This window comes from Anser brachyrhynchus (genome assembly GCF_964034855.1).
Source record: "Anser brachyrhynchus genome assembly, chromosome: Z".
Lineage (NCBI taxonomy): Eukaryota > Metazoa > Chordata > Aves > Anseriformes > Anatidae > Anser > Anser brachyrhynchus.
The window spans coordinates 40202824-40221618 of NC_137697.1; the positions used below are offsets into that span (position 1 = coordinate 40202824).

General features: G+C 37.3%; 2 protein-coding genes across 3 annotated transcripts in view; both read left to right on the forward strand.

The window, feature by feature from the left end:
- LOC308185429 (uncharacterized protein) overlaps window positions 1-633 on the forward strand; it is a gene marked incomplete at its 5' end in the record, with an annotated part of 9223 nt that extends 8590 nt beyond the window's left edge. The window contains one exon of the mRNA XM_080573518.1: window positions 598-633. The remainder of the gene's footprint in view (window positions 1-597) is intronic.
- The window catches only part of HABP4 (hyaluronan binding protein 4), a 22435-nt gene extending 5033 nt beyond the window's left edge, over window positions 1-17402 (forward strand). The window contains exons 2-8 of one of the 2 annotated variants that reach the window (XM_080573515.1): window positions 3492-3636; window positions 4530-4688; window positions 4873-4944; window positions 6770-6853; window positions 13661-13829; window positions 15562-15738; window positions 16824-17402. In XM_080573515.1, the coding sequence (XP_080429641.1) occupies window positions 3492-3636; window positions 4530-4688; window positions 4873-4944; window positions 6770-6853; window positions 13661-13829; window positions 15562-15738; window positions 16824-16880 (863 nt within the window). In that variant the 3' untranslated portion in view covers window positions 16881-17402. The remainder of the gene's footprint in view (window positions 1-3491; window positions 3637-4529; window positions 4689-4872; window positions 4945-6769; window positions 6854-13660; window positions 13830-15561; window positions 15739-16823) is intronic. The other variant, XM_080573516.1, reaches the window with a different exon arrangement.
- The last annotated feature ends 1393 nt before the right edge of the window (window positions 17403-18795 follow it).

Below are 18795 nucleotides of genomic sequence, written 5' to 3' on the forward strand. Positions count from 1 at the left end.
TTCTGCAGCCGCAGCAGGCCGGTGAAGAGCCTGCCGCTTCATAAACTAGAGAACTCTCTTCCCAAGCAAAAGTTTTGCCTGTCTGGGGACAGGTGTTATGAATGGGAAACCTTTGTGTGGGAGCTAGACACAACACTGCAAAGGCAGCTAGATTTTGCCGAGTTGTTTTAAATCCTTCCATTAATAACACCAATGTACAGTGGCAGGGAGCGAGACGCTGCAGTTCCTAAAAACATAATTTCTGCTTTCCCAGTTCAGAGTTCTGCGAAACGTGTTTATTAAGAACACTTTCTCGGAAGTCTTCCTACGTAAATGCTGCTGCATAAGCAAAACTAATACTCATAGTAGTGCATCATGGTGACAAAGTGAAAGATACTTTAGTATGTTAACTCTGTATTATTTGGCCTAATCTGCAGCTCATAAAGCCCACTGTTGTTTGGTGTGTTTTTTACTTTAGCCATGTCTATGTCTCATATCTGGTAGTTTACTATTTACAGACGTCTTTACCTCTAATAATAGTTTGGGTGTATTTTCTGAAAAATGCTGGTTTAGAAACAGTTTAATCAGCACTTTTTTTCTTCTGTTCTATCAATTTAGAAAGTAAAGTGACAGGCAACTGAGGTGACAGACTGGGCAGGTGCAGCAGCCTTCCAGGGAAGTAATGATGAGGTGAGGAGTGGTGGGTGTCTACTTCAGTTTAATACAAATTTAAGTGTAAGAAACAAGAAAATCGTCTTAAATGAGGCTAAACTTATTAACTAGAAAAGAGCAATCTTCAGTTTTTCAGCACAGTGCTTGTAAGACCTCAAGTAAATGATCCATAAAACCCTATTGCGGTTTTGAAGGGAACTTACATACTAGTATATGTATACGCTAACAAGCTGGCAACATTTGAGTGTACCAGGAGAAGTAATTAATGAGCATTCAAAGCATGGCCAGTTTGTTGTAAGTGAAAGCTATTATGGCAACACTACACAGGATTGCCTTTGTTTTACTCTTCCTTCCCCTGAACCCAGTCCCCCAGAGGGTTGGTGGTCCTTTGGATCCTTAAATAAAAATGAGTCTGCATTGTGACAGATACGTAGCGGGGGAGAAAATCAGATGGTTTATGTTATCACTGCTGTCAGACTCTGGTTTGGTTTGCCCTTATATGCTGAGCTGAAATTTGTGCTGGTATTTGGACGGATTCACAAGCCACGTGTTTCTGCTCTGAGGACGACACTGTTTATTCGAGAGGTGTGTTCGCTGCAGCCGTGCAGTTTTAATCCATTGCTGCACATCTGTCAAACTAGTTAAAGTATTTTTATTGAGGTTATGAGTGTCACAAGTAATTTTTGTAGTATTTAAAATCCATCTGCAGTAATTATAGCCATTTATTAGACTCAAAGTGAATTAACTGTACGCTGAAGTGAAGAGCTGTCTGCTTTGTCTAGCATAGTCAGTGCTGGTGACTTGTAATGCACTGTAATACACTTGCTTATCTGGCAAGACTCGTTTTGAAGCACTTTTTAGTACTTTTAAGTGGTACTGGGTAACCGAATCACATCTCTCTAAAATCGCTTTTACATCCTTGTTTTGCTATTGCTTTACTCATTTTAAGGAGTTCTCTAAATATGTATGTAAATTGGAAGTTAGTACTAAATGTTTGGGGATGTGGTCTCTGCATTCTTGCTGAGTTGTTCTATATGGAGCGATTATCCTTCTGATAGCTAGTGGGAGGCTCAAAAAGGGATAAATGTGCACTCGTGTATTGCAGTTGCCCGTTCAGATTCGATCAAAATAAAAATGATCACAAATGAGTCTTTATTTTTTTTTTCCACACCAAGATTCCAATTTAGAGTTAACACTTACATAATTGGTGGTATAGTTGGGATATGCACAGAGCAGACACCCTTCCAAACAGTAAATGCCATTCTGTATTCTTTATATCTTCGACTTTATCCTTTTCAAATTAGGATGCTGTAATAAAAAGCACTCAGACTAATTTCAAAACGGTCCTTCGTCCACAGGTTGTCTTCATTTTTGCGATGCAAATATGCTTGTTGCTATAAGGACTGAGGAAATCCAACTCTTGAGAAAAGAGAACATATTATGTCAAGTGGTTTGTAGTTTAGAGAAAACCAAAGCTAGGGTTGCTTGTGCAGCTCCAATTAAACTTTCTTCAGTGTACAGATGCAACTGTCCTTAATGCCTAACAAAAAGCTTTATCAGTCGCCATTCTACCTTTTTCTCTGAGTGGATAGTTCTTTGAAGTTTTCTTTTTAAAGATGATGTTTTAGACTTCATGCCTGACAGACAAGCTTTGATCAGAGATCTTTTTATATGGGCATTTCTATGGAACTATGAATTCATTTGTATATTAATATATTGACATAGAATAAGTTTTCTTCTTATGTGCTAATGACTGAGGCACAGTAGCCAGGGCTGTAACTTGTCCGTGAGAACCTGACTTCAGTAACTTGTTCAGCATTGCACAGTTTAAGTATAGGGGTCTAGGAGACAAAAGGCTTGCTTTTGGAGAACTTTGTCCTAAATAGAGCAGAGAATTTGGGAAAACAGGGAAGGAAGCACATATTGAACTCTAGTCTTAAGCTAGGTGCATTTGGGTTGAATGCATAACTTCAGCTTATTGCTTTTTATAGCACACAGTTCCTCTGCACTTGCCTTGCCCTACCTGCTGCTCTTCAACCTCAATAATGTCAAACAAAAACTGAGAAAGCTTAAATGCATTTTGTCTTGTAGTATATTGGAATTCTAGAATTAGTTGGAGCCTTTGTATTTACTGCTTGTGTTTCTGCTATTTAAACGAAGTGTCTTGTAATGTTGGTGAATTGTTCTTTCCTCCACAGAGCAGCAATATAAGGAGGTGACCCTTATTTTGTTGGATACCATAATTGTGAGCTTAAAACAGAGGTGCAGACTCTAAATTGAGCTTATCTATAGGGAAATGTGTTGTCTGATGGTAAACAGCTAACACCTGTCTCAAATGATCCTCTTTTTCCCGTCTTCGTCTCTTCCACAACAGTCTTGCAATCTTTCACCTTTTCATCTCTTCCACAACAGTCTTGTCTTCTGGTGAAATTTCTCTGTCTTGTTCTGTAGTACACCACTAAGCTCTTTGAGGAAACATAAGAGAAAGTTTTGTTCTCAGTTTCTATAACTTAATGTGAGCAAGATGAGATTTCTCTACCCTGTTGTGTGTTGTGTTGTTGTTTTTGTTTTGTTTTGTTTTTTGTTTTTTTAAATGGCTGAGCAGTGTCAACAAGAGTAGCATTTTTGCATGAGACAGATTCATCAATATGGAGGGGAAAGTAAATGTCTTTAAAGAAAGTGTCTGACAACATTAAGTGCTTTTAATATTTTGGGGGACTTGGGAGTGGAGATGGTAAAGCAGAAGACTATTGTGTAGTCAATTCGCTTCAGACAGTAGTTGGTAAATACAATTTGATCATTATTACACTGTCAGTAATGATGTGAGTGTTTCTGTATAGGCCAGAAGCGAGCCCCTAAACGAGAAGAGCAAGGATGGAATGACAACAGGAGAGCAGAGAAACAAGACAAAACTGAATGGAGACCTTCTTTCAGGGAATACCATTCCTATGAAACAGAAAGGCAAACTGAATTCACAGTTGAAAGGTATGTATCATTAAGGGAGATGTAAAGTGCCTTGTAGAAGATCTGCACAGGGATGGAAAAGGAGGGGAAAGAATTAACCTTCTTAAACAGATGTGATAGCCAGGGGTGACTTAAAGGCATAATTGCATTATTAGTGTGTCCATTTGGTGTTACGTATATACTAGTTCATGTCTGTCAGAGCTGTCATTTCAGCTTCCTTGCAGATTGATTTGGAGCTGTGTTGTTAAGTGGTAAAATACAAGGCAAAACTAAAACACGTTAAGATCCGAAAACTTTGCCTTTAGCCTGTAATGTAAATAGCCAATTTCTGAACTTGCATACTGAGTTTTATAGAGCATCTGGTGCAGATTCAAAGTAGAATGAATTTTACAGTTCAAACTGAAACTGTACCTTTGTTACAGTGCTACTTGGACAGTGAACACATGTCAAACTTGTTTTCTTTATAGGTACTAGAATAATTTTACCTAAACTCCTAACACTTGAGAGTGTAACTCTTCTTACTTTCCATCACAGTAGTTGGTATTAAAAAAATTCAGAGAACTTGTTAGCAGTTACATGTAACTATGAATTCAGATAGTGGAGTTACGGCCCAATAAAGTCACTGAAGACATGGCAGTTCTATAGTGTTTTATTAAACTTCTCTAATATTTCCACTGTTAGATGATAAACACTTGAACTTTCTATTCCTGTTGTCAGCAATAATTCCTGCTGTGTTCAGTTAAATGACAAAACTAATACAACTGTGCTGGGTAAAGAGGTAGTCTTCAGAAATTGTACAGTAGCTGTCTTATACAGATGTCTCCTACAGCTGCGCAAGTGCAGTCATACAGATGTTTTTCTCCTTGTTAATGGTTCCATAAAAACAAAAATCTGTCTGGAAATCTTCTCTTTAGACCAGTTGAAAGAGTAGACTGTGAAAGACCAAGAGGTCGTGGAAGAGGAAGAGGTGGAATGCGAGGCAGAGGAAGAGGTGGTGGAATAAACAGAAGTTTTGATGGCTTTGACCAAAGAGGAAAACGGGAATTTGAAAGACAAAGTGGCAATGATAAAACGTAAGTGTTCAGTGTGCTTGTTGTTAGTGTACAAGTGAACAAGAGAGTTGACACTGAAGTAGAATCTCTTGCATATTCTGTTCCTGCATTCTATACCCAAGCTGCTTGCCAATAAGTCAGTACTAGTTTCAGTTTGAGCCTGTAATGTAAAAAAGCTCTTAAAGAACACTGTTTCTCTCTCTAGCGGAATGAGAGCAGATGACAAAAAGGGTGGAAGTGGAGCTCGCAACTGGGGAACAGTTAGAGATGATATGAGGTACAATATTTTCTTGCGCCACCATAGACCATCATTTTCTGGTGCCCACCATAGATCATCATTTTCAGTTCATTGAAGTTTGGGTATTTTGAGGTTTAAGTCATGCTTTCTATTAATTGTTGTGATAAGCATAGTTTTATAGCTTTCTGGACTCATCTTGTTTATCCTGAAGAGTTTAATTTGTAGCAAAGCCACGGCGATGTCTCTTGAATAAAAAGCCTGCCAAAATCTTTTAGAATGGGGCAATGTTGTCTTTTCTGAAATAAGTTATGACTTTTTCTTATATTCAAGTAAGTGGGATTCTGGTACTTATTGACATTGCTACAAAACAACCACTAACAAGTGGAACTTGTCAGTGGGCTTGAAGTTTGGTCCTTCTTTCTCAAGTTTGATGTCTTAATAGCAAAGCTGCAGTACAATTCAGTGTTGCTCCAGAGACGTTTAGCTGACCGTAGCACTGAAATACATCTTAAAGCAGATAAGAATCAGTGACAAAATGTGATGTTTTATTAATGGTCAATTAGATGAAAAAAGTTGGGAACTTCAATTCTGTATTTCTTTCCTTGGTTTATGTCTAGATAACACAAAGCTTGCTGGAAAAGTCTACTTTTGTCCATTCTATGCACTTAGCAGTATGCTACTCTTTCCAGTAGCCTTTATTCTCGTATGCTTATAGAAGTTTTTAGTTGAAGGCTGCTGAAAGTCAGAAAAGGCAGAACTTTGAGCTTAGAGCAAACATCTGTTGCCACATGCGCATTCATTCACAAAGCTGTTTTAAAAATAGTTTTGTATTTATAACTCCAATCGTGATGGTGTTTGTTAATGTACACCAGGTTTCTTGAGGGTATCTGTCTAAGAGGTTGAAAAAAAATCCCTTTGGGTCCACGTTTTGGGGCTTGATATTCTGAGTTCTAAGAGACTGTACTGACTTCTATCTTTTCTGTAATGCTGCATACTAAAAGTAAAAGATTCATTAGGTACTCCAGCTTTTCAAAACATGTAATTGACTATTTAAACATAGTTTTGAGCTAATAGCACAAAACTAGCTGATTAATAAAAAAAAAAAAAAGGCACAAAACTAGTTTCTAAATATGTCAGTGAAGACTGAGTGAACTCTATAAAGTTTAAGGAAGTTAAGATCCCTTTTGTTTATTCTCCCTATCTATTCTTTTTTTTTTTTTAAGTTCAGTAGCATCACAATTTGTGATACAGATGTGAGATAACATTGCTTTCTTGTGATGTGGTGCATGTGGTAGAGTTCACATTAAATTGGTGTTGTCTAAAACAATTCTAAAAGCATCTCTATGCTTTAATTGTTCTTAATGAAGCATTGAAACTACAAAGTTTTAATTTAAAAAATGTATGCATATCAATGGAATGAAAATAAGCATGCTTCTGCTCTTATTTGACAGTGTACTAATGTGGCTAATGTGTTACAGAAACTGTGGACTTCAAAGATGATGTGTGAATTTTACTGTTTTAATTGAAAATAAGAAATGGAATAAGAAATTGAAAATAAGAAATGCAAGCATAAGCATCAGAGATGTACTATAATCAAGTACTGGTGTTCATGACTGAGTTATTTTGTCTTCATGCATGCTTTTCACTTTTTTTGTTTGTAAGTACATAGAAATTAGGTTTTCCCATTCCTTCTCATTTTGTTAGTTCACATAGTCGCTTAGTAGATCAACTTTTTTCATATGATCCCAGAGTTTTTCTTCTGTTTTGTCCCTTCCCAAGGAATTTTGCCTGGAAAATGTGATGCTTTGAGTTCGTTCCCAATGTGCCCCATGAAGACCTTGTGTTTCTTTGTTTACCGTTTTAGTGAGATGGAACAGACTGCTCCTGTGGAAGAGACTGCAGAAACAGCTCAGCAGCAAGGGACTTCTGAAGGAGAACCTCTAAACAAGTATAGTCTGGCTAAAATATTTTTTTTCTAAATGCAAAGAAAATAATTGACTGTTACTGATATTCTTGACTTTTATTGGGAGGCACACTGGAAATCTGAACTGTGAAGTTTTTCTATTTTTAAAGAATTGCAGTAGCAAAGCTTTTTCTCTATTTGTGGCTCAAGAAAATGAGTCCTTAAGTCTGACTAAAGCTTGATTTATATAGCTGCAATTTTGAGTGACCAGTGATGCTTACATTGCTAACATTTGGAGATTATTTAAGGAGGGGCTGCCTATTGTCTGTTACCCTTTTAACTTGGGTAATTGGTGAAAACTACCCTGTTTTATTGAAGTACTCTGCAAGAAAAGGGTATTCAAGGTAGTTATGCAATTAAACAAACACAACTGAAGTACACTAAGATAAAATTCTCTAAGTCAGTTATTCATCGATCACTAATACCATGCAAATGCCATCTATTCATGAAGGGCCTCTCTAGAACCTGAAAGGCTAACTGGAAATGGTCTTGCAGTGAGCCTTAAAAGCTGGGGAACTGAGAGGGAAATCTGCCTCTGGTCTTCTGGCTTTCGTTCTGATCAGTGTCCAGAGGAGAATTCACTGCAGGTCAAATAAACACTTTGGTTTAAGAAAAACTAATTAGACAATCTTGTTCAACTAAGAGTTCAAAGAATAAGCAAATATCACGTTGTGAATATCTCCTAAATACTGGAAGGTGATGAAATGTCAGTGCTCTCTTCTGTTGCTATGAAGCCTTTTTTTGCCTAATGATGTAGCTTACTTTCTTATCTTAATTGTAAAGCTGAGTAGACTACAAAACCTGTTTTTTTATGTTCAGTTTGTATAATACTGGAAGAAACTAAGTCGATAGAACTTTGATTCCTTTAATTTAAAACTAGCTTTTATTATACATCTGAATTTGTCTGAAACTGAATGATGATGATTGGATGTCCAGAAAGATTTTTCTATGTGAACTTAAATCAGATGGGTAGTTGAATTAAATAAATACAATGCATGTTTGAAAAAATTAGTTAGCTAAGTATGAGAACAGTTATTAAGCACTCTTTATCAGTTACTGGTATCTTTACTTGTACCAATTTCTACTTCATGGTAGCTGGAAACATGCCCAGCAAATCAAGCTCTTCTTAGATGTGTCCTAACATCAGCTCCTTGTAGAACATAAGGCAAGAAGTATACATATTGACAAAGGCTTCTGACAAAATCTGCCAGTTACCTTCTCATGTTTTTAAAAGTTTAATTTAGGAATAGTCCACTGAATTCCGTAAGATGCAAGTAATCTAAAAGTACAGAAGTCTGCATCATGTAGTCTTTTCAGTGCAGTAAACACTATCCTGAAGACTCTCAAATCTGTATGCAAAATATGAATTACATATAGCTCATTGCAGTTATCTTTGGGTGCATTTTCGTGACTCCACATCTTTCAAGATAAGAGGAAATGCTGTGTGAATGGTAGCGATGTAATTAGGGATGGATGGATGGATGGGATACTGCTAAACGAGGCAGAAGTATTTTTGTTTTTCAATTATTTAAAAGCAAAAGCTGTTGGGAGATGGTTTTCAGGCATGATATGCTTCAAAATGCATTTTAAGGCCTTGTCTGCTTAGGTTGTCCCTGCTCTCCAGAGTTGCTGTCTTCTGGTGGGTAACATAAACCAGCGAAAGATTCTGACGAGGCTACCTTCTGCTTTCTCTACAGCCTCAACATTGTGGGGCTAGGCACGTATGTTTGTTCAAGCTACAGCTAGGGTTTTTCTCATTTTGACTTTAAATGCAGCAACTCCGAGGAATCAATTTCTTTTCTACTGCTTAACTGCAGTTGTGTGCTTGTGTTGAGACAGCTGAAATATTTGGTTTTGTGTTTTCTCTCATTCTTTCCTAAAGTGACTGTTAGCATTTTAAAAATTAGTAGTGGTCCCGTCAATTGGGAGTAATTTGTCTGTATGGAGATACTATATAGCTTTCCGGTGTGTTACTGTCTAACTTCAGCGCATCTCTGGAAAGACTTCTGCAGAGTTCTGTAACCTACAAGGTCTTTGCCTTCAGGACTGTGTCCATATTGCTTTTCTTAAGCTTCCATTTGCAAAGTATACAGGACAACGATTTCTTTAATACTCATAAATTAAGTTCCTACTTCCCATATCCTTGACAAATTTCACTGACTCTTCAACAACATCAGTGTCTGTTGTTTATAGTGTCCTAAATTGCATGCTAGTTATTTTTCTTCTGCAACTAAGAAGTACAAAATATTTAAGTTGTACAGCTGTATAAGCTGTCCTCACAGCTGCTTTCTGTTGAAGTCATCTTCAGAGATCAAACAACTGAACCAACTTCTGTTGATTGATAACTTGAATAAACTTTTTTTCTTTTTATTTAGTACAACACATAGTCTAATTAATTCCTATCAAAGGTATTTGTGGAGTTGGTAATTATTCTGTGGTGTTTTATTCTATTTCTTGACAAAGGACCTCTTTCCTTTTTAGTAGATATATGTACCCATCTGGTCATTTAATATGAATCTTTCCAAATTTGTCATCAAGTTTGCTGACCTATTCACTTCTCTTGTTTCTTAGTAAGGGCATAAAGCTAGGCTTATAACAGTCCAAATCTTTGAGTATTTGGTTGTGTTTTTCGTTTACAGTTAACTTGTATGGTTGTAGATCGGTCTTGTGTAATTTTAAATTTTGTTATATCTGGTAGTAATGCCCCTGTAAATGATGTTTAATGGGAAAGATTTGTGCTATTGATTTCTTGATAAAAGCCAAATAAAAATTTGCTTTGTGCAGCTGAAAAAATGAACCAAAAAAGCTCAGTATTTTTAAGGACATAAAAATAATTAGCCGAAGAGATGAACTGAAATCCATTCTTTTCAATCCTTGTTTCTTCTGCGTATTATTGTGTTCATTTAGAACAGTTCCTGCAATAAAGGTATGCACAGTAAACAAAGTATAGGCAGAGGATTATAGTAATTCATTGAAAACACCGAAGCAGTAAGAACCATAACTAAAACCTCCTGGTCTGGTGTTTTGATATATACATGCACTGGGAATTCAGTTTGTTCATGTCCAGAGGCCATACTTAGGTAGTTGGCAGTGCTTGCCAGCATGATCATTGGCATGTCAAGGAGCTTATCCACTGGATTAATGAAAATACACAGTGATCACTTATGAAAAATAAGTAAGGTAAGAAGGTGGCAAGTAGTGCATAGAGTGCACGTCCATGCAGTCTGAGTGACCAAAATAATCTGCTTCAGTTGAGTCTCTCTGCAAAAAGTTATATGCATGTTCCTTTTGCTCTGCCTCAGTAATAGCGAGGTTACTTCCCCTTGGGAGTGTCAGCATCCTAAACCAAATTTGTAGCACTAGTAACCTGGAAGTAAAGATCAAACCATGGTTTAAAAGTTGAGAAACCAAAACTTTGTGATGTAGATCCTCCACTATATCTTTGGAACAAGCAAGAGGTTGTTTTTGATAGAAGTGTATTTGTCAAAGTTATGCTTGTGATTGACTTTTGGGGAGTTTAGGTTGCTGCGTAGTGAAGTGTCCTTCTCCTGTATTATGGTCACAGGACTCTAAGTCTGAAAGGGGTCTTGCTGACATAAAGCATGGCTGACAGTACCTGTACCACTTCTTACACCTGTCTAGTTGATTTTGATGTCCTCTAACAATGGATTTCAGTGTCTCTGGTAGTCTTTCTAATGCTTTGGAAGTAGAAAGTACTAGTTAGGGGTTTTGTTTTTTTCTCCCAATTGTCTTGCCTTAATCATTGTCAGTATGCACATTTTTGTTCCTTTTTAGCATTATATATTTGATTCTTCCTCAGCTCTTCTTAAAGACTTTCCTGTATATCGTGTATTTTTGACTTCATATCTGTCTTGCTGTTCCCTTCTGGACTCTACAATTTCCCACAGGGAAGACCTTTGTCAGTTGAGACCTTGTTCTAGTTCTACTCTACCAGCAGTGACATCTGCTCCAAACAAAAAGGTTGATATATGTCTTTGTCCTATCCACAGCAGCATAATACTACATGGTGTTGATAATAATTGTTGATAATAGATATTGTTGATTTAAGGTTCAGTTTGACTAGGTTACTTGCAGTAGGCCTGCATGGGTTGGGTAGGAGATGTTCTCTATTTCAGAGCTTCTGTTTCGCCAGGGTTTCTCTCTGTGTTTGGGCAGCTGACATTTTTGCCTGAGAGTATTTTTACTTGTCCTTTGGAGATCCTGGTGGTGGTGGTTTTTATTTTCAGGTCACTTACTCTCTCTTTGTAGGATCTTGTAACACTTGGTCGTCAGCCCTTCAGTATTCTCGAATGGATTCGTTATCTGCCATTTTCTTTCCTAACTTTTTGCTGCAGAAAGTGTGTATTACTTCTCACACTACAGATAGCAGCACAAAGCTGGCCTTAAAGCTGCATGCTTTTCTGTTGCAGATAGGAAGATAGATAGCTACTCCTCGAGTACTTGCTGCAGCTGTTTTTATCTTTCTACAGGTTTCATCAAGGACTGAAAGGTGCCTCTCTTACTTGGTGAAAAGGGGAGAGAAGGACAAATGGCTTCCTAAAGTTCAGATATGCATTTTACCAATTCTGTCTTGACATAGCATCTTGGGATGAAATTAAATATTTTAATAGAAGCCCTTTAATTAGCTTTCTTTCTCTTTTCTTCTTCCTTGGGTGCTTGCAAGTAGTCTTGCTTTTCTAATACTTATTCCCAGAATTGAAGTTTCAGAAAATTGACCAAAAAATATCTGGTTTCTTACTGTTAAGGACAGAAAATTTAAACATCCAGGGTATCATCGGTTCTTCATGCAGTGTTCTTGCATGTGAAAAAATATTTGTTGGCCTCTTTTCCCAGAAGTAGCTGCATCTTTCACCAGTATACTTTTCATTTAAAATGTAAATGTGTTAATTTTTTTTCTTATTGATTCTTCTAATTATAGTGTCAGATCATTTTAATCAGTATAGAATTACAAACTGCTTACCAGTCTTTTTACCTTTAACTTCGTGTTTATGTAGCTGGAATTTTATAAATAACAGAGAATGAAGGCATGTAGACATATAGTACAGGACTTCTGTATTTTTATTTACTGTCTTAATGAAGTGCATTTTAAACTATCCTTCCTAGAACCAAAATTAAGACTGTCTTACTGTGCAGTTCAGTGTTTCATATGCTTCTACCTGTCATATGCAGGGTTCTTCAGTAAAATAGAATATAAAGTTGACTGGCAAGTAATGAAATGGCATGCTGCAAGATCGTGTAGGGAGAGGGAACAAACCTGTTCTATCTGCTAATTCTAAATGTACAGAAAACTCTCAAGTGTATGTTCTTGTGAGGTGCTTGTACAACTTCAGAGGTGAAATGCACAGTTCACCAACTTTCACTTGATTCTGCATCTTCCACGATAAAGCAAATTTCCAGCTTGCATCTAATCAACTGTATATTTATATTAGAAAAATCTACTCTTGATAATCAGCATTTGATAGAAGACAACTTGGAACTGTGATCCAATGAAGACACACAAATCTGTATCTCTCCCACAAGAAGGAGCCTAATTAAAAGGTTTTCTGGAAAAATAAGTGTTAGGGAATATACTTAACTAACTTCATGTTAGGGAAAAACTTAACCAACTTCAACTGCTATTGTAATGTGTAATAGTTCTGGGTGGGAGGAGGAAGAAGCAGTGGAAGAAGCACTTTTTCAAGTATCTGGGAATCAACAGTGCAGATTTTCCTATAGCTCACGGTGTTTGGTTATTGTAACAATTGGGGTGAAGTGAGTTGCTCTCCCTGCATCTGACTCTGTTAAGGAGGGAACAGCTCTCTGCTAAGATCCGTAAAAGGTACACCTGGAGTGTAATGTAATAGCAGCTGGTTCTGGGCAGGAAAATTTTGGCCAGCATTAGGAAAATGGCAGAGAAGTAGTCAAGCAGTGATGTGTGGAGAAGGATTTTTAGTCTTACGTATCTTGTCTTCTGAACACAGATACACTGCGCTGGACTTCCGTCTTTACAGTTCAAAAATATGCAAAGCATACTCCTTATGTTGTGACATACTCCGTTTGTTTTTCTTGAATGTATCAGCATTATTGCATTTTGTGTGACAAATTCAGACTGGACTAGGATTAATCTGTCAGTTTTGGGCAGGTGATAGATAATGACTCCTTGTGAGCTACTACCTCTGACAAAAGAAATCAAACAAGCATCAGAAGCGTTGTCAAAATTTCACAAAGAAAATGCTAATAATTACTTAAAAGATCCCATGTTGTCATTAGGTCTTTTTAGATGGCTGAAAGCTGCACTGAAACACAAATCCATCTCATTGTCATCTTGCAATATAAGTCAATAAAACTGTGCAACTGGGGTATTGTGAACTGCTTAGTGTATATATATATATATTTTAACTGTGGCTATATTTGCTAAGAGTAGATCCACTGATGAAACAGTAGAATTGAGAATATGCCAGATCAAAAGACAGCCTGGTTTTGTTTAGAATTTGAAGTGCTTGAATTTACGATAAGGATGGATAAATCCCAGAACCTACTATAGTAGGTTAGAAATAGCATTTATTCATAAGACTTAATTTCAAGCAGACAAAGAGGTGTATTTTCTAATTTATGTTGATATAAAACTTGTACCTCAAGCTACTGGGGGTTGTAAGTGAAATTGAGGATAGTAATTTGGGGAGAAACATTCCAGATGTTTTGTTTACTATCCTTACTTTAGAGATTAGTGTTCTTGTTCATCCTGGCATGTTGCAAGCTAATGGTTTTTACTTTACAACTATAAACCTTTAGAGTTGCTGAAGGGGAGCCAATGGAAGAAGTAGTTCAAGAAATGACGTTAGATGAGTGGAAAAATCTTCAGCAACAGAATCGACCAAAGCCTGAATTCAACATCCGGAAGCCAGAATCCACTGTTCCTTCCAAAGCAGTGGTGATTCACAAGTCAAAATATAGCGATGATGTAAGCATGCATTGCCTGAGGAATTCTGTAAACTCTGCTTTATGCTCAGGGTTAGGAAACTGTCTTTATTCTTTCTACTAGTTGTAGTATAACCTGAACACAAATCAGTATCCAACTTTGTTACTATAATCACATACGTGCCTCAGAGCTTGCTTTACACTTACTGTCTATTCGTTTTTCTTCTCTCAGATCATCACCCACATTTTGTATGTAAATATGTAATATATCAAGTAGCTCTACCTTAGAGCTTACTTAGTCTTAGCAACATAAAACCTGTGTCCTTGTTGCTGCCACCTACGTAGATCTCTGGTAGTGCTACTAGAGAAACTTGGTTTACTAAACATGTCTTATCCTAATTTTGAATTATAATTAGCATAATTACCAGTATATATTTGCACGTATATATTGCATTCTGGTTTTAGCATCTCTTAGTCTGGATGCTAAGTCTCCTATTTTCATCTGTGCTGGATCCTAGCTTTCACTGTGCACTTGGAATATATGATTTTTATTTTTTTTCCAGTTTTAGGGTCCTGCTTCTTAGAAGCTTCTTAGAAGTAACTCTGGAGAGCTTGTTTCACAGTAATGTGCTTTTCCCCCTGCTTTTCTGAAATTTTTATTCCACGATATTATTGGGATTCATATTTCAGGGACGACTTCTAGTTTATTTGTATGATAGGCAAGCAGGGAGGCTCAGAGATTCCTGCTTACTTAGATTTCAGGTTTGGGGGATCACAAAAGTATGTGCATATACTTGTAGCCTAGCATGATGAAATTCTTATCCTTGAATAATGTCTGTATGCATGTATTGATACACATTTATCCTTTGCCTAGTTATAATACTAACATCAAAACTTACAGCTTTTTGATAAGTCTTAACTACTTTAGGTCACCAAGCACGTACACAGACAGACACTAATACAGAAGTTGGCTGCATCCTTTTTTAGCATGGCTTTTGGTGGTCATAGATGCCATTGCCCTGTCCTTCTCCAGGGTGTGGGAATGTGCTGGAGAGAATAACTATTACAAGCTCTGAAGAGTATGACAGTGTATGAAGAGGGCATACAAGTTGCTGTTCTTTTTGCTCCCAAACTTTCTTGGCTGGCATTATCAAGGGACCTTATTAAAATGAATATAGAAGAGGTACAGAAACTACATGACAAGAACCAGTCAAAACCCTCTATTAGACATTGAATAGAATAAGTGATCCATCACAGTATGGGATGAGTTTACAGGTATGTTAACTGCAACACACAGTAAAATTACAATGGGAAGCAATCTTAAATCCACTAGCTACAAGGAATACACAGAGTTTAAAGAGTAATCTCATAGCTACTAACAGCTCATTTGGTAGGCAAATGCTGTACTTTCTTATGATCTTTTCATTACCTGAAGGTAATTGTAGGAGTAAGTAGCTTAGGCCTGACTCTCTGGTTCCTTGGGAAAACCTAGTAGATCATATTTCTGAAAACTTCTTTGGTGTTGTGGAGCTGGTACATAAGATTTGTTTTGCAAGGACTCTGTGAGCCAGCAAAGAACTATTCCTGGCATCTGGGAAGCGGCACTTGTCTCACTTCTGTTCAAACCCTCTGCAAGTTAAGGCCTGTCTTCTATTCTGGACATCTTGATTTATCTGCTGCTTAGTTTGTAATACAAGTGTGTGTGTGTATGTGTATCAGGGAGGGAAGAAGGCTGTGTATGGAAATTACAGGCCTTAACAGGATGTTCTTTTTAGTTGCAAAAGGAAGACTTTGAAGATGATTCTCATGTCTTTCGAAGAGCGGTGAATGACATAACATCTCAGCTGGATATTAACTTTGGGAGTCTTCCTCGCCCTGGCCGTGGATCAAGAGGAGCACGAGGTGGTCGTGGTAGACGAGTCGAAGAGATGGGACCTCGACCAGAAGTAACGGTAAAGTTTTTTGTGTGTTTTTGTTTTGTGTTCTTGGGATTTTTTTTGGTAGTGGCTGTCCTCCCCCTACATTTCTGGGGGGGATTACTGATTTTCATAGTGACAGACTTGTTTCTATTGCCTACCTCACAGTATGTTGGCCTGTGTTGTTATTTTCAGTACCTGACCCATATCAAGTTGCTTAAAATTAAATACCAGTTCAGGCTCAGGAACTCCAACACATAAATTTCCAAAGGCTGGATTACTAGTTGCTGTAATGTTATCTAGAAGACAGGACGCAATGAAGGTTTGTTTCTGCAGTGAGTTTTGGTATAAACTGGGAAGTAATTAAAATGACTGAAGGTTTATATCCCTTTTAAGAGATTTCAGTACTGTACGTTAATAGTATTTTGATTACTCAGCATGAGATCAATACATCTGGGATCCTACAGATGGAGACGAGGAGTGGTGGAAGTATTTATTATAACCATTAAAAAAACGTCTACTGCCTTTTTCCTCTTTAAAACAAACAAACAAAACAATGTATTTGACCACCTAAAAATTACACCTTTATTCTTCATAATCCCCAAAGGTCTGTTTAGTTCTGCTTATCGTTAATAAAATAATTAAGGTTGGGAACTTACAGAATGATATAGAAATTATTTGATGTTTGCTTCATAAAAATGAAAAAGTCTCTTTATATCAGAGCATAGAGTTTAAAACTACAATCAGATGTGTGGTAGCCTGAGAATGTAAAAAAACAACAACAACAACAAAAAACCACAAAACCACGATGCTGCTTCTGAAAAAATGTTACGGATGAGATTGTTTTACTTTTTTTTCCATCCCATCAAAATACTTCAGAACCCTTGACCTTCTGGTCCTACTCAGGCAGCAAATCAGCATTCTAAAGAGGTTCATGGTGTAGCTTACAATAGTCATAATTTCTGATATAAGATTGTCATTTATATCCATCTCTATTACATAAAGTACTTAATTTGAATAAAAGAATGAGTATTTTTCAGGGTAAAACACATGTTTATATATTGCTGCCATATGTTTTGCAATGGATTCATTTTTATAAAGCTTCCTTTTTCACTTTATAGGTGCAAATTGTTGCTCCAAATCCTGACGATCCTGAGGATTTTCCTGCTTTAGCTTGAAGGAGCTATCGTGAATGGTATTATCAACATAGCTTCGGTGTAGCCTGTGAAGAGGCCAGTTCTATGCTGGTGTGGAAAAGAAGTCTGAGTGTACAGGAAAAACTGTTTTGTTTTGGGTTTTTTTTTTTTTTTTGGTGTGAAATGATTGCACCCCTCTGTTAATGGAAATGGGTTCTGGAGATAATGGCAGACCAGGATTCTGTCATAGGGTCCCGTGTCAGCCTCCATGTGTGAAAACTATGTGAAAGCTTGCAGTACTGTACTACAAGCCTACTATTACTCTACTGTACTTCAAATGAAGTACAAGGGTATAGTGCTTGAAAATGTGTATATAGAGATAATATCATGTTCTTCATGACAGCTTGATCAAATGTAAACTTTTGAACATGGTTTGCAATTGGGACTCTATTTCACTGTAGACATTTTAAAGCTGCTTGCTATGTTTCTTTGAGTGAAGTGTATTTTACACAGTTAAAAGTTGCAGTTATTGAGAGATTGGCAAATAAAGGAAAGCACTCATTGGTTTGGGTTTGAGCTATTTTCACAAGTCGTAGTAGGAGACTGAAACCTTTTCTGTTTGGCTGTCATCTGGGAGGAAAAAAAAAAAAAATCCTAAACAGCAGATCTGATGCAGCTAAAACAGTGAGCACCTCTAAACAGAAGGGATCTTAAGACAGCACAGGTGCTTTTGATAGCTGACTTTAACAAGTCTTGCCTCAGTAAGAAATGACAATTTGCAACTACTTTCAAGATTCTGAAGGTTAAATAAAATAGTAAGACAGAACCAAACTGTTAAGGAAGTTTTTCACTTTTAGCAGGTGAAACTGCAAGCTAAAATCCTAGAATCATAGAATATCCCAAGCTGGAGAGACCCACAAAGATCGAGACCAACTCGTGGCTCCACACAGGACTACCCACAAATCAGACCATGTGTCTGAGAGCGTTGTCCAAACACTGCTTGAACTCCAGCAGGTTCGGTGCTGTGACCACTGCCCTGGGGAGCCTGTCCCAGTGCCCGACCACCCTTGCACTGAAGAACCTTTTCCTAACACCCAGCCTGACCCTCCCTTGACACAGCAATATTTCTTGCCTTAATAAAAAAATTGTGTGGCATTGAGGATGAGATAGGATGGTCCTTTCCTTGCAGTTTTAACATGTTTCGTAACTTGAGCCAAATACCCTAACTTGTTTCCTGTCAAAGGGAATGCTCAGAGCTGTTCTCAGGAATCTGAGAGAAACAAACAAATAGTGAAAGAACTGATGAGGGAAAGAAATGAGAGGATAACCATGTTGGACGTTTTGGAAGCAACTGCCACCCTCAGAAGAATGTCCAAATGCCTGTTGAACTTGAACTCATTCTCTCAGTTTACTGGAAAAGCAGGATGGTTATAGACCTTTCTTCCTGTTTTCTGCCTCACTTTGTTTTGCATCACTTCCAAACAATCTCCTTTGAGAGCAGATAGTAGATGAGACTTGAATTAGCAATCTGTTCTGCCTTGGAGTGAGCTCTTAGGGCACTCAGAAGCTTAAAATATCTCATCTCCATGGCAAGGCTTCATGCACTTAGATATAATCATTCTAGAAAGACCACTGACATTCTTCTGTATGGCTCCAAACAGATGGTCTGCAAAGCAGTACTGCCCAAAAGATTCTTACATTGTTAAATTACATTATATGACAATTTGCTATAAAGTGAGATTTTAAATTCCACAATGAACTGTTTTTAATGACATGGAGATAATCTGACAACCTGTAGTAGAAAGAATGTGCAAAGGCAAACAAGCATGTTGGTATTAGCGGAACCATGCTGCTGCTTTTTGAGTTACAGAACTGAATGGATGAAATAACATAAACGACCTTGTAGAAAAAAGCCACTATGTGAAAATGACTGCAATTTACCACTTAACTGTGGCTG